This window comes from Lethenteron reissneri, chromosome 64, assembly GCF_015708825.2.
Source record: "Lethenteron reissneri isolate LAM-NWPU_2019-01 chromosome 64, ASM1570882v1, whole genome shotgun sequence".
In the NCBI taxonomy this organism is placed as follows: Eukaryota; Metazoa; Chordata; class Hyperoartia; order Petromyzontiformes; family Petromyzontidae; genus Lethenteron; species Lethenteron reissneri.
Window position 1 is genome coordinate 8,421,622 of NC_083842.1, and position 22,802 is coordinate 8,444,423.

The 22,802-nt window shown below is 47.8% G+C and overlaps 1 protein-coding gene across 1 annotated transcript; it reads right to left on the reverse strand.

Annotated features, from left to right (window-relative positions):
* Nucleotides 1-839: 839 nt before the first annotated feature.
* On the reverse strand, nt 840-18,399 carry LOC133359118 (adenine phosphoribosyltransferase-like). The gene is made up of 6 exons (XM_061577514.1): nt 18,230-18,399; nt 14,324-14,461; nt 11,589-11,682; nt 9,886-10,032; nt 2,972-3,067; nt 840-1,430 (listed from the first exon to the last, which is right to left on the reverse strand). The coding sequence occupies exons 2-6, from the start codon at nt 14,444-14,446 to the stop codon at nt 1,249-1,251; spliced, it is 642 nt and encodes a 213-aa protein (XP_061433498.1). The 5' UTR covers nt 14,447-14,461; nt 18,230-18,399; the 3' UTR covers nt 840-1,248.
* Nucleotides 18,400-22,802: the final 4,403 nt, after the last annotated feature.

Consider the following 22,802-nt stretch of genomic DNA (forward strand, 5'->3'; position numbering starts at 1 on the left):
TTGGTTCTTTCGGTAAAGTCACGTAGAAGGGAAATAACAAAATAATAAAAATAACACATAATAGAATACAATTTTCACGACGTTTCGGCCACAACGCAAGCAGCCATCCTCAGGTGAAGAACAGGGCTGTCGGAAAGACAGCGTCTGAATGAACACCGCCAAGCTTGGCAGCTTGGTGGTGTTCATTCAGACGTTTCTACGTGACTTTACCGAAAGAACCAAGAAGATGAATCCCTGCAGTCACGAAAGCTTTAAATCGAAAAATACTTTTTCCTTCCATTTTGCAGATGAAATTAGGTTTTCCACTGCTGAGGTACAAGACAAATTGGGACACGATGTGGAGAATAATGTGTTTCATTATTGAAAATAAGGGAGAACTACATGTGAAAGGCATCCTCTTGCGTGGTGTAATTATTACACAACTAACAAAAAAGAAATCAGACTTTTAGTGTCTCGGAGCAACTGACGGATTTTTCATCAGGATGGCTACCTCAAAAACACATTCCTGCAAAGGGAGCTGGTAGGAACGTTGGGTTGCTCGGTCAATGGTCAGGGTCAACGGCGGCGTGGTGTATTCCGCAAATATGCCCGACTGTGAGGGCGGGCACACGCCGGCGTGAGTAGGTTAAACGTTGAGTTTTATAAGGGCACCACGGGGTGACCAGCCCCTCCCCACCCAGCCCCACCCCTCCCACCCCACCACCCAGTCCCACCCCCACCCTCCCCACACAGCCCCTCCCCACCCTCCCCTCCCCACCCTCCCCTCTCCACCCAGCCCCACCCCACCCTCCCGTCCCCACCCAGCCCCTCCCCACCCAGCCCCTCCCTCCCCACCGAGCCCCTCCCTGCACGACGGACGGACGGACACAATAATCCCCTGTGGGCTGGTGTAACCAGGAGGTTCCTACCAGTAAGAGGACGATCCTGCGAACTCCAGGGCAGGTGGCAACCATATATGGAGGGGAGTGGGAGATGGATGGAGCCCATGGATTTTGTGGGTCATAAAATGCTGACCCTGGGTCACAGAGTCCATCTCCCAATCGTTGTATAAACATCACGAGGTCTCACGTGGTTTTAACAATTGATCGACTAATCGTCACCATTGGTGGTTGCCAACGTTTTTGGGTACGTTTGAATATATTTCATTTGATCCCATCTCGGCTCAGTCCGAGGGGGAAAAATGGCCCTTGATGAAGAAAATCCGGTTTCTGTGTGTGAATTCATGAGCTCGTGCGGTCCGATTCCACGTCACTTCCACCCGACGCCGCCGTTACGAAGAGGCTCGTGCTGAATCTGAAATGCGTTGAAGGAGCCCAGACACTTGGAGTTGAACTCTCCCTGGATCTCTTTCGGGATGCACACGGAGCACTTGTAGCTCTTCTGCAGGGAAAGCCCAGCCGCCGTCTCCTCCATGCAGATTGTGGCCACGCCTGCAATGCACAATTACGGACACATTTTCGTACCCAATTTTGCCGCGCTCACGTTGAATTTCTTTCGCGCCGTACGGAGACAACCGTGTTCGTCGGAGGTGCGAGGGGAAAAGACGGCACTCTCGCCGGATTTTCAGAAACCGCCGGATAATCGCATCATTACTCTTTGGTTCTTTCGGTAAAGTCACGTCGTTAGAAATAAATTAAAGCGGTCGATTACGACCGCTTGTGTTGCGATCGAAACGTCGTGATTTGCTTTACTTTATTTCTAACTACGTGACTTTGCCGAAAGAACCAATGAGTATGGATTCCTGCGGTCACGAAAGCTTCAAATCAAAATCGCATCATTATTTAAAATAGCTTTTTATGTGCACATTCTTGTGTATACGTTTTAGTGTTTTAAATGTGTTTACTATGTGGAATTGGCGTAAAGAAACATAACAATTGACAAGAACAAATATCCCACCGTTAAAAGTTACTCCATTTACTGTACCGTACTTACCACTCCAATCTCGAAGACTCTGCACGGGATGATGTTCGTACTTACGCTCTTATGTCAACTACTCACTGTGTTTGACGGACGCGGGACTGATGCAGTCTTTAGACCCATGCTCAGGCGAACTTTTCGCCGATATCGCACTGTCTATTTTATGTTATTACTGCAGTTATACTGGTAGGAACCTCCTGGTTATACCAGCCCACAGGGGATTATTGTGTCCGTCCGTCCGTCGTGCATCCAAAAATGGGATCGGTGGGTGGAAAGGGGAGGATGGGGAAGGGCTGGGTGGAGAGGGTGGGGAGGGGCTGGGTGGGGAGGGTGGGGCTGGGTTGGGGGTGGGAGGGGTGGGGCTGGATGGGGAGGGGCTGGTCACCCCGTGGTGCCCTTATAAAACTCAACGTTTAACCTACTCACGCCGGCTTGTGCCCGCCCTCACAGTCGGCCATATTTGCGGAATACACCACGCCGCCGTTGACCCTGGCCATTGACCGAGCAACCCAACGTTCCTACCAGCTCCCTCCGCAGGAATGTGTTATTTGACACTGACATCAAGCATAGCAACTCTTTTTGTCACGCACGTGGTGCTGATCGCCGCCGGACTGGTTACAGCCTTTAAAGCGGTTTTGTCGGATCGGCCCGGGACCGCCACATAATGTTGGAAGCAGCCGGATAATTAAATCGTCATATCCGCATTTCCTTTTGCTTTTGCCTCAGCTCCCCACTCCCAGCCCCGCTCTCTTCCCCTCCCCACCCCCCGACAATTCCCTTTAATCTCTTCTAGCTGCTCTTCATTCGGCAGCTCTCCACTTCCCCTACCCCACACCCCCCTCTCTATCTCTCCTCCCTGGCTCCCCCCCCCTCTCTTACCTATATAGCCTCTTGTTACAGCAGCCCTTTTGCCCACTTTAGCAGTTGTTTCTTGCTGCGGTTGTCCCACCTGATGACGGACGCTTGAGTTGCGCCCGAAACGTCGTGATTTAATTGATCTGATACCTACGCGAGTATAGAGCCGGAGAATTATCGATGATCGACCGTCACTCGCCTGCAACGGTACCCCCCAGGTTCTCCACCAGAGCGATGGCTGCATTCATTGTGCCGCCAGTCTCAATCCATTGGTCCACAATGAGGACGCGGATGCCTGCAGAGACAACAAAGACAACATTCGTCCGTTTAAGTAGCATAGCTTCTTCATACTAAGCGCTTTTAGTTTCACACTAAGTGCAGCCAAGGGGTTTTTTACGATCTTCAAGTTTCATATAAAATAAATTTCTTTTTTCAAAAAGCATTTCCGATTTTAACTTCTTAGCTATCCCTCCCCCATTGTTATCGATGTAAAGCACCTTGGGATTGTATTATAACAGCTGCTATATTGTCTGTAATTATTGCTATTAATTGTTCAGCATCGTAAAAAATGCAAACAATTGTCTATATTGAATTACACAGTACATCGTAAGACATATGTGCCAACCTCCTACACTCGTGAAAATGTCAGAATATCTCACAGTGTGACTGTGGTCAACAATCTCCAACCATGGACCACACGATAACGCCACTACCCCTTAGATCATTCACTCATATTCACCAGACGACTCCTGGCTGGGTCGTTTACCAACTTTGAAACGAATATGTATGCATGTAGAAATGATTTCGCACTGTACGCAGCCAACCGCAATAATCAGAAGTACTGGGGAAGGACAACGAACTAAACACAATAAACAATTCAAAAGAATTTTGATTTAAAGCTTTCGTGACTGCAGGAATTCATATTCTTGGTTCTTTCGGTAAAGTCACATAGAAGGGAAACAATAAAATAATACAAATATAAAACAATAAAAAGTCTCACGACGTTTCGACTACAACACAAGCAATCATCATCAGGTGTGAAAAACACAGGCAAGAATATTTGAAAAACGTGGCGGTTTTTTCTTAACGTCAGCACCATTCCATTCTCTTCCTCTCCGCCCTCCTCTTTTCCGATCATAGATGGACTCGTCCATCTGAACAACTGCCAAATTGCTGTCCGTGGTGCTGACGTTAAGAAAAAAACGCCACTTTTTAAAAAAATTCTTGCTGTGTTTTTCACACCTGATGATGATTGCTTGTGTTGCAGTCGAAACGTAGTGAGAATTTTATTGTTTATATGTTTATTATTTTATTGCTTCTTTTCTACGTGACTTTACCGAAAGAACCAAGAATATAGTTCCAAAGAAATTCGTTTTCAATTTAGATTTAAGGGTGCATAGCACCAGTGGCTTCCTAATATCGGAAGTAAGAGTGTTCCAGACGGCTGCAGAAGCGCATCTGAAAGGGCGCGATGGTTAGCCAAAAGCCGCTACTGCGAGGATGACTGGTATTTCCTTGATGGTTTATGCTCCTTGATATCAGCAAGGTATCGTGGTTCATTTGTGGCAAGCACTTTGTGTGTAATTAGTGCGACCTCGTAATGTGTTCGTTCGGCAACCGGAAGCCAATGCAGCTCGGCGAGCACTGACTCGACCTTCCTCTGTGTTAGTGTAAAAATCCACCCACTCATGAATATTAATTAAGGGGGGGGTGGGTCTCATGTGGAGTGACGTCACGTGCGGGACACACACTCATTCTTGGCTCATATTATGGATAATATTGGTCGCGAAAGCCGACGTGTTAAACTGACCCTTACGTGTGTATGTATGCATGTTACCTCTTTACTATCGCCATAAAATACACTGAAAGATGAGGGCACTTTTTGAAGCCTAGACAAAATTGGGGGGCTGTGTGCACACGCACTTGATTCAGATGCATTAAAACGAGCACTGAGCACCCCACTCTGGCTTCCTCAGTCAGCGTGTAATTTCAAACTCAAATGCCTATCGAATAACAGCTGCTTCTATTCCAGCTAAGGCATACATTTGCCTTACCACAAATATATGGATGTGCAGTCGGAGCTACGATGGTGATTGATCACAGAGCAATATGTTCATGAACAGGCTGTAGGAGCAAGTCCTGTTCGCGGGCACCTATGAAGGCCGGCATGGCACACAAGGAGGTGGGTGGCCAGCAACCACGCCCAACCGCCTTTGTCTTCCTAATGGCGATGTTTACACACCGCAGCAGATACTGTACTAGGGGAGGCCCAAGACTGGTTTAGATATTCGTCATTGGCGTTGAGCGGGAATCGAACCCGGATCGCCAGGTTCGCAGTGCAGCGTGCGAACCACTGCACTACCACTCTTCATGCACACATACAAACACACGTGTGTAGTGACACAGTGCCGACTGCTGTCCAGCAGCGGCAACTGCAGTGAACAGTAGTGCACACGCCGTTGAGCATATACACGGGTGTGCCAGCAGGGCGGAGGAACTGGGGCAAGGGCCACGGAAGACCTCATCTGGAAGCCCCTGGAACCCGCTAGCGGGTTCGAGAAGGGAGGCGCGACCAGGGCGGAGCCAGGCCGCGCCGAGTAGGATAAAAGCAGCGGAGAGCGAGAGCTCCGGGCTGACGGTTCTGGGAGTGCAAAAATCTCGTCGTTACTGTGGTCGTCGCCGCCGCCTTCGCCCGATCATTGCGCGGCTGGACAGTTATTGGCTGTCTCGGTCGATGCCGTTGGTGTAACGCGGTCAGGGTTGTGTCTCTACGACTTGGAAGGAACGAGGGCAAACCTGTGAACCTAAGAGTGTTCATAAAGAAGGTGTCTTCTCAAGAATCTTGTCTCCCGCCCCGTCGACACTACACATGTGTATTTAACCGCACTAGACAGCCAATAACTGTCCAGCCGCACTACACATGTGTAGTATTTAACCGCACTACACATGTGTAGTGCGGTTAAATACGTGGCGCACACTGTTTCAACCGAGGACAAACACGTGCGTGTGTGCAACATTAGGTTGCACGAGCAAACCGCCACCTAATTTGGGAGAGAAGCGAGTGCAGACCAGGTCGGCCTGGGGTCACACACTGACACCGGAGGTGTTACCAGGGAGACGTGCGATAAGGGGTGATTGATGGCCTGACAGGCGCCAGCCTGTCTGACCCTAAAGAGACACAAGGGAGGAGCTGGATAATTGGGAGGGGGCTATAAAGACGTGCGTGAGAGCGGATTGGGAGTTCGTGTTGCTGGGGACCAGGGAGAGAAGACGTCTCGCTGCTGCCGCTCAAGCCAAGAACGGACCTCAACCCTCACGAGTCGCCGGGCAAGTGATGGTTGAGCCCCCCCCCCCGCCCGGGACGGACGAGTGAGTAGGTCCGAGGGAGCGGAGGCGAGGGCAGCGGTGGAAAGGGGGTGCTGTGTGAGAAGCTGTGTGCAAGTCTCTGTGTGCAAGCCTCTGTGCGAGCGCCGCTGTGTGCAAGCCTCTGTGTGAGAGCTAATGGGTGCAAGCCTCTGTGTGAGCGTCGGTGTATGCAAGCCTCTGTGTGAGAGCTAATGGGTGCAAGCCTCTGTGTGAGCGTCGGTGTGTGCAAGCCTCTGTGTGAGGGCTGCTGTGTGCAGAGCCTTGAGTGCAGAGCTGCTGAGAGCGAGAGCTGCTGTGTGCAGGTTAGCGAGGTGTAACGTAGATAAGGGGAATTCGTTAACAGAAGTGACCGTATAGACAGTGATAGGAGTCCCTACAACTGGTGCAAAATGCTAATAAAGTGTAAGCAGGCGACCTCTTACAACGTGTCAGTCTGAGTGATTTTACAAGACACTACACATGTAAAAATAAACCCACAACAATGGGTGCTCGGTGAGTTATTACACCGCAGGAATGTCGGATATGATAGTGGCTTCATCCGGCAATGGATTGACCATGACTCATGACAATGAACATTAAAAAGGCAACCAGCCACCATATCCAATCGTCAACATTCTTGCTCATGGGTTACGCAAGAGGCGTTTGGGCCAAATGCCTATTTTGAGAATGGATTTTGTTGGCTTGCATCTAACTCCGGAGTGCCTCGAGAAAACTCCACACAATGTAGAGAAGAACTCTCAAAACGCTCCTCAGCCACACAGGCCACTTCATTCGGGATTAGAATTCTTCATCATAAGCACTTTAATACTTTTGAAACTCAAAGTGCCTTGACTCGCATTTCATCTCAGCCATTTCAATGCCTGCGGAGGTCACCCCAAAAGACCTCCCCCCTCCCCGAGTAGCAGCTGTTCCTATATAATCCAAGTGTAGGCAGCACCGACATTGCAAATAATTCTGGCAGTCGGGGGGGCATGCCCTACTCTTTTTTTATGTCATTGGATTTTTTTTTTATACACGGTCAATACACTTACATGTAGTATGTAAACACATTCCTGCGGAGGTAGCTGGTAGGAACGTTGGGTTGCTCGGTCAATGGCCAGGGTCAACGGCGGCGTGGTGTATTCCGCAAATATGGCCGACTGAGGGCGGGTACAAGCCGGCGTGAGTAGGTTAAACGTTGAGTTTTATAAGGGCACCACGGGGTGACCAGCCCCTCCTCACCCAGCCCCACCCCTCCCACCCCCCACTCAGCCCCTCCCCACCCAGCCCATCCCCACCCTCCCCTCTCCACCCAGCCCCACCCCTCCCATTTTTGGATGCACGACGGACGGACACAATCCCCTGTGGGCTGGTGTAACCAGGAGGTTCCTACCAGTACTACCAAACATGCTTTATGCACAGTATAAATGGGTACACTACGGGTCAAGTGTGGGTACTCCCACCTCCTGCAGGACTCCTCTCCAGCATGTAAGAATAGGCCAAATGCCCTCCAAAGAGTCTCTGTCGAGAACTTCCTCCAGTGGAAGCCCTACCACCGGTGGTGGTGTGAGCAAATAATTTCACGGCTGCACCTTTAACCATAATTACACGCATCTCCGTGCTCCTGCGCCCCAATATTGGCATCATTCGGAAGACTTGAAACTGAATACATGCAGGGCTCTAGCCCACAGGCCCTCAGAGATTACGGCTCACTGCTTCTGAAGGACATGACCCCGAGGAAGGATATTTCTAACCGCCATCGACACCTTCTGCATTCCAGAAACATCAACTAAGCGTGTCACATGGCATCTAGGTCACGTTTATTTTTAATTCTGCCGACTCCTAGTTTCTGCTGATGCCCACGTTTAAACACCCCGTCATGACAATAATCCTGATCATTTTACAGATGGATGAAGGTTCCTCCCCCCCACCACGTTATCATCGTTCTTCTTGCAATGTCATAATATATCTAGCTCCTGCATGTGAGCGAAGCTTACGACTCGAGCTACAGTCGTGGCTATCCCGTCCTTCTGGGCCATCGTCCCTCCTAGCGATGTGTTCTGCCTAAGCCCACTTTTCGAAGAAATACATTTGTCTTTCATATAACGCTTGTTTTGTGATCTATGGTGTTCTCTTTTTTTTCTGGCACTCAAAGCAATCCACAATAGAATGCATGTTGGAGATTGCTGTGGTGGGATGTTAACTACCTCGCCTGGTATGCATGAGGTCGTGGGTTCGATCCTGACCCTGACGCATGTACATGAGGAGTTTGCATGTTCGCCCGGTGGTCGCGTGGGTTTTTCTCCGGGTCCTCTGGTTTGTCTCTCCACATTTAGAATCAACATGCGTTTGGAGTATCTGGCTACGATAAATGTCCACGCGATGAGCCACTTCGTTGAGCGATTATTTGTGGCCAGGTTGCTTTTGATAAAAGAGCTACGTAGCTCAGTGGGCCTTACCTGGTAAAATAAATTTAAAAAATAGTTTCGTTAGCAATAGGTTGTCAGTGACTCTGCTGAGACCAACTTGTCACACAAGAGAACCGGGTTTAATCGCAGGCGGCTGCCTGGATGCAAACCCCGGGTCTCAGCGGTGCATGCTCGGCACTGATCTTTGAGTCATCCAGCTTTGACCCGAATTTCTTTTTAAAAATAGAAAGAAAACAGGTGGTGTGGAGCCTGAAACGTGCTCACGCCATTCTCCAGGAGAACGGCCTCTACTCGAGAAAACTCTAGGGGGCCCCTTTTATAGCGTATATTTGACTTACTCTTCCACATCGGTCAGAGATCGTAAGAGATAGGGGCATCCATACGTTTGAGTCACAAGTTGAATGCTCCACAAACATGTTTCAATGACGAATGAGTGTACCTTTGACCATATCACTCGGGATGCACCCAATCTCTTTCACATTTTGCAAGTCAAGCAGAATCGAGCCGTGGCCCTTGGGCGGTGTCCATCACGTCTTAAAGACGGGGGCAATAGGCGTTGTGGACAGTCGACGGTAGTGTAGAGAAATATACCCCCCCCCCATCCTTCATTAACCTATATGAAGTAGTCTGTTCTCCTAGACCGCGGCAGTTGCGTTCCTGAAAAGGAGGGAACCCTGTACGAGAAATATTTAGAACTTAAACAAACTAAGCTATTTTTTATTTTACCAGGTCATGCCCACTAAGCGATATAGCTGTTTTTCAGAAGGGACCTGGTCACAAACGATTGCTCGAAAAAGTGGCTTTTCGCGTGGAACTATATCTAGCAGCCAAATACTCTAAACACGTGTTTCTCAATGTGGAGGGGAAGAACTGGAGGACCTAGAAAAAAAATCCACGTGACCACGGGGAGAACACGCAAACTCCAAATATACAGCAGGCAGCAGACATCGTGCTGCTCGCAGCAGACATCGCGGCTGTCGAGATTTTCACCTGAAGACGATGGCTTGTGTCGCTATCGAAACGTCGTGAGTTATTTTGTTTCATTTCTACCCACGTGACTTTACCGAAAGAACCAAATAATATGGATTCCCACAGTCACGAAAGCTTCAAATCAAGATTGAACAGTTACTTATGTTTAGTTTTTTTTGGTCCTTCCCCCGCACCTCCGATTAGCACAGTTGACCACGTACGGTGCGAAAGAAGTTCAACGCACATACGTGCATTTATGTTGTCGCTTAATCTTTGCAATTCTTTAGCCGACAACCATTCCTCCCACTTCGTCGACACTACCAACCCTACCCATGCCCCGTGTGTGTGTGTGCGTCTCTCTCTCTCTCACCTGGTTTAATAACATCCGTCCTGACCTCCAGCTCCTTGTTTTTTCCCGAGTAGTCGGTGTAATTCTGGCTGATGGTTTTCACGCACAGGTGACCCGCCTTGCGGATTGCCAGGAACCCCTTGTGCAAGCGGTACGCGACAGCCGTTCCTGGGCAATGGAAAACGACCATCTCGTTGATAAGTGGAGATAGTGCGTGCCATCATCCACGAGGAGCGATGCATGCACGGTGTCAATCATGGTGAACACATTGAAAGACGTATGACCGTGCTGTGGACTTGTCTGATCGGTTGTCAGATGTCACTCGTCACCACCTGATTTTGGCCGTGATCTGGAATTAAAACCCAGCTGTGGACCGGGTTAATAGCGCAGTGCGCTCACCACTGCGCCACCGCTCCACGCCCTGATCGATAATGATGGTGTGTAATGATAATAAAAGAGGATAAATGTTAATCACTGTTCAATCGACAACAATGGCGTCGCCGGTTTGATTCAATTTATCAACGTGGCACTTGAAACAATAGGGCAAGTGTTTTAAATCCCCCCCCCCCCACCTCTTGCCTCTGTCCACTCAGCAGTAAACGGGAACTCCACAGTGAGTCGATTGGTTGCGTGTGGTGGGGTAGAGTGTGGGTGCACCAACCGCTCAATGCATTAATGTGTGTGTGTAAAACAATTACCACTTCAACGATTCAACAGATTTGATAAAATGTTCACAAAGTAATGAAATGTCGTGATTTTAACTCACAAATCCATTAAACAATGAATGTTTTTGTGCCGTCCGGTTTCTGTCTTATGTGTATTATCCATACTGTCTACTGTGTAATGGCCTGTTTGTATTGTCTAAACATGTAAATATAATTTGTACAGTCTTACCGCAACCTAATATACTCTGCGTGAACAAAATCATCAAGCGCGACGATGACTGCCACGAACGCAACCACGGACCAAAGTGTAACAAGAAGAAATGAACGATTCTCAATGAAGACACAGATTAAGATTACATTCGGTAATATTATTAGAGACCGCATTTGCACCGAGGAAGCCAAACAATGGCTGTATATAAATGACTGATTTCACCGAGCAGCAGACCTGTAAATGGGGAGGAAATTTGCGTGCTCCTCACTCACACCGAAGCATTTCATGACCAAGATTGGACTGTATGTCAGTGTGCTTTAGTCGACAAAAAAAGGACAAGACAATTCGCAAAGCACGAGATGCAAACTCCACAGGCTGCACTAAGATCACGGCCGAAATAAAACATTCCGCACTGAATTAACACCGCTTAGCACCCACATCACACTCGCCACTGGAGGAGTCAACCAATCTTGATTTGAAGTTTTCGTGACTGCAGGGATTCATACTCTTTGGTTCTTTCGGTAAAGTCACGTAGGTAGAAAAAATAAAATAAAATAAATCACGACGTTTCGGGCGCAACACAAGCGTCCGTCATCAGGTGGGACAACCACAGCAAGAAACAATTGCTGAAGTGGGCAAGAGGGCTGCTGTGACAAGAGGCTATATAGGTAAGAGAGGTGGGGGGAAGAGCCAGGGAGGAGAGACAGAGAGGGGGGTGTGGGGCAGGGCGAGCAGGGAGAGCAAGGCAAAATGCCGGGGGGGGGGGGGGGGGGGGAAGTGAGCGGAGCTTGGAGGCTGTAGAAACTGTAGTCAACCACTCTGCGTGAATTTCCAAAGCTGTGACTCACCCAGGATGAAGCCCATGCCATCGATTCCTGCCACAATGTCGATGGAGTCGTTCAGGAAGGGCCCCACCAGGTCCTCCACGCAGTCTCTCAGAGCCTGTGCAAGATGGGTGAGAGCGTAGAATTGGAGATTTAACACGTAGGCTTTCGCGGCCAGTGTTATTCATAATACAGGCATTTGGGTTAGATGGCGTAAGTATAAATGTGTCGCAACCCACCACCACCCGACACGGCCAATCAGTAAAAAATGTGTCACGTTAACACAACGCCAATTAGTTCCTTCTTCAGCCCACCGGTGTGTTTGAAGAGTGAATCCACAACATTTACAATTTGAGTACGACGTTTCGCTGGTAATTACAGTACACAACATTAAAAAACGAATGTCTTGTACGAAAGATGAATTACCTAAGTTATCAACATAAGGTGTATATCGGATCAGTTGCTTATGCGGTAAATGTTATATTGGACACACGGGACGAAAGATTAGCATAATACTAAAAGAACACCAAAGGAACATGACATTCTCTCAAACACAACTGTCGGCAGTGGCAGAACACGCTTGCCAACAAGGACACTCAATTGATTTTGATAACGTTGAAGTGTTATGCAAAACTAATTATTACTGGCCAAGACAAATTCGAGAATCCATTGAAATTGAGAGAAATACTATTAATTTTAACCGCTCTGATAGCTACAGACGTAACACAGCCTGGAAGCGTATTATTAAGTAATACACAATACATATTACATTTCCTTATAGAGGAATCACATACTAATTAACTGATTACTAATCTATTAAATAATTACAATACCCCTCCCACCTCCGCCTCTGATCTCGAAACCTGATGGGGTTCAACAATGATTACGTCATCCTGCACTATTTAAGACCGGAAGCAGGTGGGTGGCTTCACTATTCTGGCAAATCGCCCCAAGATGCTGGATGTAATTACCAGCGAAACGTCGTACAACTCAAATTGTAAATGTTGTGGATTCACTCTTCAAACACACCGGTGGGTTGAAGAAGTAACTAATTGACGTCTTGTTAACGTGACACATTTTTTACTGATTGGCCGTGTCGGGTGGTGGAGGGTTGCGACACATTTATGTGAACGCGATCGAACCCAAAAGCCTTTATTATGAAGAAAAAATAGATCTTCGGTTGACGACCGGAGGTCAATATCAGTTTCGGCCGAAACCGAAACCAGACCAATAGTAAAAAAAAATTCGATTTAAAGCTTTTGTGACTGCAGGGATTCGTCTTCTTGGTTCTTTCGTTAAAGTCACGTAGAATGGAAATAATAAAATAATAAAAATAAAACATAATAAAATAATTCTCACGACGTTTCGGCCACAACGCAAGCAGCCGTCCTCAGGTGGAGAGCAGGTCTGTCGAGTATACTCTGACTCTGTCTCCTCGACAGACCTGCTCTCCACCTGAGGACGGCTGCTTGCGTTGTGGTCGAAACGTCGTGAGAATTATTTTATTATGTTTTATTTTTATTATTTTATTATTTCCATTCTACGTGACTTGACCGAAAGAACCAAGAAGGTAAAAAAAATACTTTCGGCCAAAACCGAAACTATGCAAGTCCCACAGAGACAATAGGCAGAGAGCCATGGAGGGTGACTTTAATTGCGACATCTGAAACGCAGTTCAATGTTTGCAACTGATGTATGACACCTCGAGATAATGCTTTTAATTGATTGAGAGTAAATCAAGTGCGGTATGGCTGTGAGAGCTTAGAAACAAGCGCTGTTTGTTGTGGCGTGGTGTGTGGCCACTGGCACAGAAGGTTATGTTGTAATACATTCGATGCGTGTCTGTGTGGAGCACTAAGCCGCCGAACCATTTATAGGTTCAACGTGGTGATGGCAAGTGGTGTAAACTAATGTGTTGACACCTAAATATTGTGCTAATACCCTATTCATATTGTTTGTACAAGGCGACTCTATTGACGGCCTTCAGGTCACGAAATTCACACTTGATCTAGTCGTGTTTTGACCAGGTCACATTTAGACTCTGTGGTGCTGTTCCTCTTGCCGTTGGGTTTCCTTTTAAACTGCATCACCGAAGAATCTCCCTTAAACGATGGCGAGAGGAGAATTAAACCACTTAACTCCTTAAACGCGTCTCAGTCCTGATATATTGCATCTCATGATGTTGGTCATACGGTGACCATCCCACGTCACAAGTGACTGATGGAACCATTTTGCAAATTAATCCGAGGGACTCAAAGATGTGAGTCCACCCCAGAATTCGTGTCATGGTAAAGTAGGTGGGGTAAGTAGCTATGCTGTATACCCATCTTACTGCAGACGATGATGGTGATGGTCAGTGATGGACTCGAACAAAAAATCGGCCAAGGCATTTGTAAACACACTGGCCCAAATTCTGGCTGTGGAGTGACTCGACCTGTGATGTGACGTATTAGCGCGATTTTGGCGACCTCATTGGCCCATTTGCGCTGGGTCCAAAAAACAAATGGGCCGGTGAGGAATCTTTGGGGCTGCCGAATATGGGACTTAATGGCACCCGAGAGCGTAAATAAGCAATGAAGCGTACAAATTAACGGTAATAAACTATTGTAAAATTTTTTTTTCAAAATTACTCTGATCACACATTTGCAATTTCCCTACACAAACCGGCCCACCGGCCCTCGGAATGGACCGGCCCTCCCAAGCATTTTCCCGGAGTGTCCTATGGCCAGCAGCCACCCCGAAAGCTCCGACTTCCTAACCTCCTTGTTGCAGTAGAGGCGAGATGGGTCCAGCCAGGCATATTTGGGTCCCTTCTCGTTCGGTGCCATGAGGTCCAGATACCAGCCCCGCCGCTGCTTATTTATCGGGTTCCACACGTCCATCGCTTCTGGGCAAGGCTGAAAATCGTCCATACATTTTAGTAAAATACAAATCAGAAGGGCGCGGTGTAAAATTCGTACACAGTTGAAACTACACCCGTTGCAGGATGTGGTTAGGTTATTTGAGAATACTTCATGCTGGTCAGTGGAGATTTCGACACACGGTTGGAAATATAACTCAGGTCGCAAGGATTCACAGCAAAGCGTGGCCACCACTATCCCAGCGTTCCAACATAAATACAGTAAAACCTTGGATTGCGAGCATAATTCGTTCCGGAAACGTGTTTGTAATCCAAAGCACTCGTATATCAAAGCACTCGTATGTCAGGTGTGATCACATGACGCTCGGCAGACAAAGCGTGTATACACGTACTACTCGTATTGCAAGACCTCGCTCGTTTATCAAATTAATATTTATTTTAAAAAATTGCTCGTCTTGCAAAACACTCGCAGACCAAGTTACTCGCAATCCAAGGTTTTACTGTATGCGCAAATTTTGTAGTGACATCGCTGGAAGTCAACATGTTGCATGCAGGGCCTGCCCTGGAAAGGGACGGCGTGCGGTGTAGTGACATCACGGATACCACAGGGGTGCGGGTGTAGTACCGGCCCTAGAGGGACCCAGTGAGCACTGAATGATCGCGCTTGATGGCACCACGCTTGGCGTGCAGTGCCAGCCCCTACAGGACAGGGTGTGTGAGTGCCGGCCGAGGTTACTCGAGGCCATGGCACTCTAGTTGACCCGGGAGGACACGTGACCAGTTAAGTCTACAAAGGGGCCCCCAGAGGGGGCTGGGGGTGGTCACGTGGTTGGGACCCAGATCCTTCCCGAGGATTCTAGAAGGTGGTCGTGGCCAATGGCGGAGCTGGCCACGCCGCAGAGAATATCAGCCGGGTCCTGAGAGGGACAGGGGTTGTTGTTCATCCTGGAAGAAGCCTTTGTCTACGTTCTCCGTTCAACGAGTCTCCAACACGTGGACCCAGACCCAAGCTGTTGGTCCCAGTCCGTTGTAGCTAGTTACGTTGTAACTAGTGTAGTTCGCCTGGTGGTCACCACCACAGGTTGTTATTCTGTTAAGGGGAAGTTTCCCCGTGTGTTGGACTTGAATAAATGTGTTGCCTCCACGTCTACGTCTGCGACTCAGTTGAACTCACGACATATGCATGTGTGTGCAAAGCGTCTGGGAGCACAGAAGTATGGTACGATAATGGATTTTACTGCATTGCCCTCTGTTGTCCACCACAGAGCCCCTTTGCCCTGTGCCAACCTGTTCCATACAAGGCTGTCACCCGTCCAAGCTCTATCCAGGCTCAATGTTGCTTAGCGTCCAAGAAATATACGGGCCTATGTATGGTTCATAGTGCCCATGTATTCCATTGCAGTCCATCGCAATTGTGCAGAGCTGGATATTTGCCTGCGCATATTCAAGATGTCACTATCAGTGAAAACCACACCGAGAGGTGCGATGGATGTGGACACCACCGCAGCCACTCCCGTTGCTAAAATTAAATTGCTGAACACCACGCAGCAGCACGTGCTGCAACTGATGCGATGACTGAAATTGCAGGCAAGCGACCTTTGTTGCCTCGATGGGGAATTAGGGGTTGCAGAATTGTATAACAGAAACTGCGATGGACCACCTCGTGTCAGTAAAATATCCTGCTCCTGTGACGTCGCAGAGCTGAGTCAACTTCTCCGCTGAATGTAACCCAATAAATAAATCAAAACCCTCCTGCTGTCAATTTTCGAACTGTAACCATCCAGCACCCGACAGAGCCAATCAAATTAAGTTGTCACGTGTGCAAATATGCCAATTTACTTGGTTTCTCGGCATTTGCTTGGCTTTCATCATTGCAGGTTTCAAAGAAACCTATATGCAGTTTTCAAAGAAACCTATATGCAGTTTTCAAAGAAAGCTATATGCAGTTTTCAAAGAAACCTATATGCAGTTTTCCAAGAAACCTATATGAATTTGCATATTTGTCCACGCGGCAACTTGAATTTACTTGGGTGATGGAGGGTTATAGTAAAAAAAAAAGACATTATACTTACACAATATAACCCAAAATAAATTATTGATGTTTTGTACTATTGCGGGTCGTGAAAGTCTATGTACAAGATTATACACATTTTTATTTGAAAATGGCGGACTCAAATAGCCCACGGCATTCATTAATGGGAGTTTTAATCTAATCGTATTTATTGGAATCCTTCCAGAAAATGCTCTGCCTTAGTAAGCTGTTTCCTAAGTGTTATTGAGATGTGTTGTGATTTGTGAAATTAATGTTTCTGCAGTTCGTGCAAAAATCACAATTATCCCTTGTTCAGTGGCTGTTGGCTCGCCGTCTAACGAAGATGGGCACCGCATTGCATGCTTTCAAATGCACTTTTGCAGCCGTCGACAATGCTCTCTACCTTCCAATATTAGGAAGTCACTGGAGCTATGCACACCGTTCAATCTAGATTTAAAACCAATATATTTAGAACTGCTTTTTGTGTTTAGTTCGTTGTCCTTACCCCGCACCTGCGAATAGCACGGTTTTGCTACGTACGGTGCAAAAGAAGTTCCAAATACATCCAAACAAATGATGTCTGCAATCTCGAATTCAAGCTAGTACAGCACATGATTGTGTGATGTGACAAAAATGTATCAATGCTCAGCTGCATTTGTCTCCCCAGTACTTGTGGGTTTTCACACACCCCACCAGCTACTTGTTTTTTTAGGCCGAGTTTACCTACGGGAGGCCTAAGACAAATTCAGATACATATTTACACGTCTATTGCATGTTGTAAAAAATTTGTACCTGGCAGTATACTGGTGATGAAATCGGCCACGGCTATCAGCGACAGAGAGAAAGGCGACTTGGGATATTGATATTTACGAGCACCTATTAAAAGACAGCACTTCAACAACAATAGTCGCGGTGACCTCACCACTGCGCTTATGCCAGGCCAGGTGCACTTTGAGGCCACGTGAAGTGTTGAAGGCTCGCTGCTGACAGGAATTCACGGGACAGACCCAGGTGCCATGGGTTGACCGACCGAGATGACAGATGCACCAGCTATGCCCCCCGCCGTGCCAGATTGCTTCGTTTTAGCCGCCCGGCGCTCCTCTGGTTGTTGTGAGCGTCGCTCCTCTGCCCTCCGCTGTTGTTTAAGGGCGACTGCTTCCAATTGACCAGTAGCGCCCTTCGCAAGCCTCCTCCATAGCAGCTCAGAGAGTGGTATGACCAACACCACATGCTTAGCCGCCTTTGGTGTTTACGCCGTTCTTCGAGCACAAGGGTATCAAGAAGGCGCTACGTTTCAGGCACAGTCCGCACTCGTTTCAGAGTAGGGGGCGATGCTGCTACGTGTCATCCGAATTAAGCGATTTGTGGGTAGTTTTTCGATTTTGTAAAAGTTGGACCATAACGGCCTATTCGTTTTACATTCACAAACCGCACTTATTTAGGGCCGAGTCAACCTAGGGGAGGCCCAGCACCTGTTTAGACAATTGTCACTGGTGGTGGCCGTGAGGGGGGGGGTCAAATCCGGGTCGCCGGGTTCGTAGAGTAGTGTACTAACCACTACACTACTGCAGCCCCCACGAAGTGAACATACACTTGCACACATACACTCACACAGACTGACACACACACACCTGCACAGAAATCTACACACCTGCACACAAAAAACAATGAACCCCCGTATGGCCTTAATAGAGTGTTGGGGCAAGTGCTGTGAAATGTTAACACATACACACACCAGGACAAATAAACGCGCACACGCAGCCAAGCACCTACTTTGGACTGTTGTCGATGTGAGCTCAGATCCTGTGCCGTTTCTCGGCCTCATGATGCCCTCGTGCCCAGATGCACCTTTAAAAAGGAGCGCAGTGCAGTGGGCGGATGTATTCACGACCAATCGCGACCTTTCAGGGCGGACACTCAAAGGCGATCAGTGAGAAATGGATTTCTTCGCAGCGCAGCACAAGCAGAGGATGAGCCGAGCGTATTCGATTGCAAGTTCTAAATACGGCTGTCAATGTGGCAAGCGCCTTAACACAGCTATCCAGAAGTTGTGTTACACACCGCAGACATGGGCTCACCACGTGGCAGCTAGGCTACGGACATAGCTGGCCCTAAATGTGGGCTGAACAGAGCAGATGTGGTATATAGCAACTATCAGATCTTCTTGGTTCTTTCGGTAAAGTCACGTAGAAGGGAAGTAATAAAATAATATTTCTTCCCTTCTACGTGACTTTACCGAAAGAACCAAGAAGATGAATCCCTGCAGTCACGAAAGCTTTAAATCGAAACTATCAGATGTCAATCTGCAAACACAGCAGGCCAGGTGGAGGGCTGTTACATTAAATTGGATGGCAGGATACAGGCACAGCTGACCAGATAGGAGGTTGTTAACACAGCAGGCTGATTGTGAACCCAGCGGGCTGTAGACATTGCATGAAAAGGAAGAGCAGAGGACATGAACACAGCTAACTAGCAAGCGGGCTCTGTTTACAACAGACCAGATGCCCAGGCTGTATACATCTGCAGGAGACCTGGCACATTCTGTTTGATTTGGTCATAGGTGCGTATGTGCGGTCTAGTGAGATTGAATCGTGAAAAAGAATGCACCGTTACTGACTGAAACAACACGACATCAGCTCCGTTGAAAAACGCAACAAACACAGGGAGTTGCACAAACTTCGTGGACTTAACTGAATTGTCGTGGTATTGGTGCACATAGTTTAACTTCAGATTAATACTGGTAGGAACCTCCTGGTTACACCAGCCCACAGGGGATTTTTGTGTCCGTCCGTCCGTCGTGCATGGAGGGGCTGGGTGGGGAGGGGAGGGTGGGGAGGGTCTGGGTGGGGAGGGAGGGGAGGGTGGGGAGGGGCTGGGTGGGGAGGGGCTGGGTGGGGAGGGGCTGGGTGGGGAGGGGCTGGGTGGGGAGGGGCTGGTCACCCCGTGGTGCCCTTATAAAACTGAACGTTTAACCTACTCACGCCGGCTTGTGCCCGCCCTCACAGTCGGCCATATTTGCGGAATACACCACGCCGCCGTTGACCCTGGCCATTGACCGAGCAACCCAACGTTCCTACCAGCTCCCTCCGCAGGAATGTTTTATCCCACCGATGGCAATTTGACAGTATTGTATTGGACGGGTTTGAGCTCTTGGCACTCTTCAACAATGGGGGCAACATTTTTCACAGATGATCAAAAGAGCACGCTGCGACCAAGTCAAACAAACAAACACGAAAACACTGATGGTCTTTCGGTAAAGTAACGTAGGTATAACATAAAACAAATCACGACGTTTCGGGCGCAACACAAGCGTCGCAACAATTGTTGTGGATGTCCCACCTGATGACGGACGCTTGTGTTGCGCCAGAAACGTCGTGATTTATTTCATTTTATACCTACCAAAGAGTATGGATCCCTGCAGTCACGAATACTTCAAATCTATACTGATGACCTATTGACCGTTCCACGTCAGTGTCTCCTGTAACGAAACACAATCGTATCCCTCCCTTCTCAGTAAACGTGCAACGTTGTGTCGACATTAGCAAATTTATATTGATACATTGTATTATTATTATCAGCACCACTATGTTCGGTTCATTTACATTTATAAAACACATTCCTGCGGAGGGAGCTGGTAGGAACGTTGGGTTGCTCGGTCAATGGCCAGGGTCAACGGCGGCGTGGTGTATTCCGCAAATATGCCCGACTGTGAGGGCGGGCAGAAGCCGGCGTGAGTAGGTTAAACGTTGAGTTTTATAAGGGCACCACGGGGTGACCAGCCCCTTCCCACCCAGCCCCACCCCACCCAGCCCCACCCTCCCCACCCAGCCAATCCCCACCCTCCACACCCAGCCCCTCCCCACCCTCCCCTCCCCACCCAGCCCCACCCTCCCCACCCAGCCCCTCCCCACCCTCTCCTCCCCACCCAGCCCCACCCTCCCCACCCAGCCCCTCCCCACCCTCTCCTCCCCACCCAGCCCCACCCTCCCCACCCAGCCCCTCCCCTCCCCACCTAGCCCCTCCCTCCCCACCCAGCCCCTCCCTGCACGACGGACAGACGGACACAATAATCCCCTGTGGGCTGGTATTACTAGGAGGTCCCTACCGGTATTATTCAACTCGAATGGAACCCTTTGACATACATTAGCGAGACATTCCAAAACGTTCCCGAGAGCTTTGAAACGCTCATTTGATTAGTCGTGTAAATCATATTATTTGATTTAATACTGTAATATATTCTAGCTATTATATTTCATAGTTTTCAGTTTCATCCACAAAGATCAATGATCTCTTTACAGCTGGTCATTTTTTATTCAAAGGTTAGGGTGCAGCCCTGCAATTGCCGGCTCGTGCCATTGCTAGCAAAAGAGCCCCCATTAGCAGGAGCTCTAGATAGGCTCTATAGAGGATATTTGGCCCACTTTCCAGACGTATTCCATGGTTCTTTCGGTAAAGTCACGAAGATAGAAAAAAGTTGTAAAAAAACATTTAATTTTAGTTTTAAGTCAAAACTTTCCAGACGTCTTGAATAAGTTACACTTTAGCCGAGTGTAACTACCTTTCTCAAAGATATCCGACCTTCTCACATATTTCCTTAGATGCACAGCACGTCGGATATGCGACATTGTTATTGTACTGCCTTCTGACAAATTGGTTGAAATAGCAACCATTTGAATCGATGCTTATTTAAAACGTCGCATGTGTAATCTATTTACTTTTTCAGCTTGACTCAGGGAGGAGGATGCCCCTGCCATGCATAGTCCCATGGGATGTTGGCTATCAACAACAAGGCAACTCCTATGACTAATAGGGAATGGGACGCAAGTGGAGGATTGATCACCCTGTCGCTGGCCGCCTTTGGGGAGGGTGTATAGTATGAAAGGCCGAAACATCCTCGGACCAAAGGTACACTACTGACGATGCGCTCCCCAAATTTCACCAGGCTCACTGTTCATGAACTCTTGGAAGTGCTTGCACACTGGATAGTAACATCTCATCCTGTGTTCTTGGAATCTAACGTGTGTAGTCAAAGATGAGCACACTCAGCAAGGTCTGGAAACAATAACACTCTTCAAGAATAATAAAACAAGGGAACAACCAAAACACATACTGCTTAAGTTTTGTATTATTTTCATACACTTTTATTTAACTCACTCTGTCTTTTGTCGTATCCTCAAAAAAAGAATTGTAACTTAATTTTTACCCAATTCCCAATGTGGTATCGACTGCAAACTTGGTATACTTATGTCATACTGATGACAAGATTATATTATATCATTAAAACAATCTAAAACATATATTTTAAAACATTCTTTGACACGCTTTTGATAAACTCACTCTGTCTGTTGTCGTATCCTCAAATCTTGTAACTCAAGTTTTACCCAATTCCCAATGTGCTATCGACTGCACACTTGGTATACTTATGTCAAACTGCTGACAATACTATATTGAATCATAATAAAGTTTTTTTTAAAATAATATTTGTTATATGTTATGTTTCGGCTTGGGTCTAATTGTCCACGCTCAACTGACGTTGGCTGTAATTGCCCACGGCTCCTTACGATATAACAAGCTTCGGGGCCACTTCCTGGAGTCGTGGAGTTTTGGCATGACTATTACGGTACATTTCATTAAAGCGTGTTTCTTTTTTTGAAGTATTTTTTTAAATATAACTTATTAGGTTTAAGTTTACTGCAACTCGCACATTGCTTCGCCCTCACTGTCCAATACGGCATGAAGAGAATGCCTCCGCCCCTTATAACCATGACGACAAATGTTAGTTTGTCCACACACGTTAACAACTTCTGCATTAAAGGGGAACACAACCTACCGGTTCATAACACGTTCTCGAAGACTGTGTCCTTGTGATCACATTGTTCTAAATCTGTGAGCGCTTGATCCGTAATTAATCAACGCTGTCGTGGTGTAATGGTCAGCAGACTTGCCTCGCAATTCAGCCCCTCCCCACCCTCCCCTCCCCACCCAGCCCCTCCCCACCCTCCCCACTCCACCCAGCCCCACCCCTCCCATTTTTGGATGCACGACGGACGGACGGACACAATAATCCACTGTGGGCTGGTGTAACCAGGAGGTTCCTAGCAGTATAAATATCGCTGCTCGACAGCTGTTGTTGCAATGGGAGAGTTTATGACATCTCCCAACCTCCTACCCAGCAGCAGTATTAAGGTGCACAGCACAGTTTGTCAACCGGCGTGGAAGAGTAGGCCAAATACCCTCCCGAGAAACTTGTGAGCACCGTCTAGTCGTCCCTATGGCTAGCAGCGGTGTCAGCAGGCATTGTCAGAGGTGTACTTTTACCGTTGTAAACATGAACAAATGATTGTGT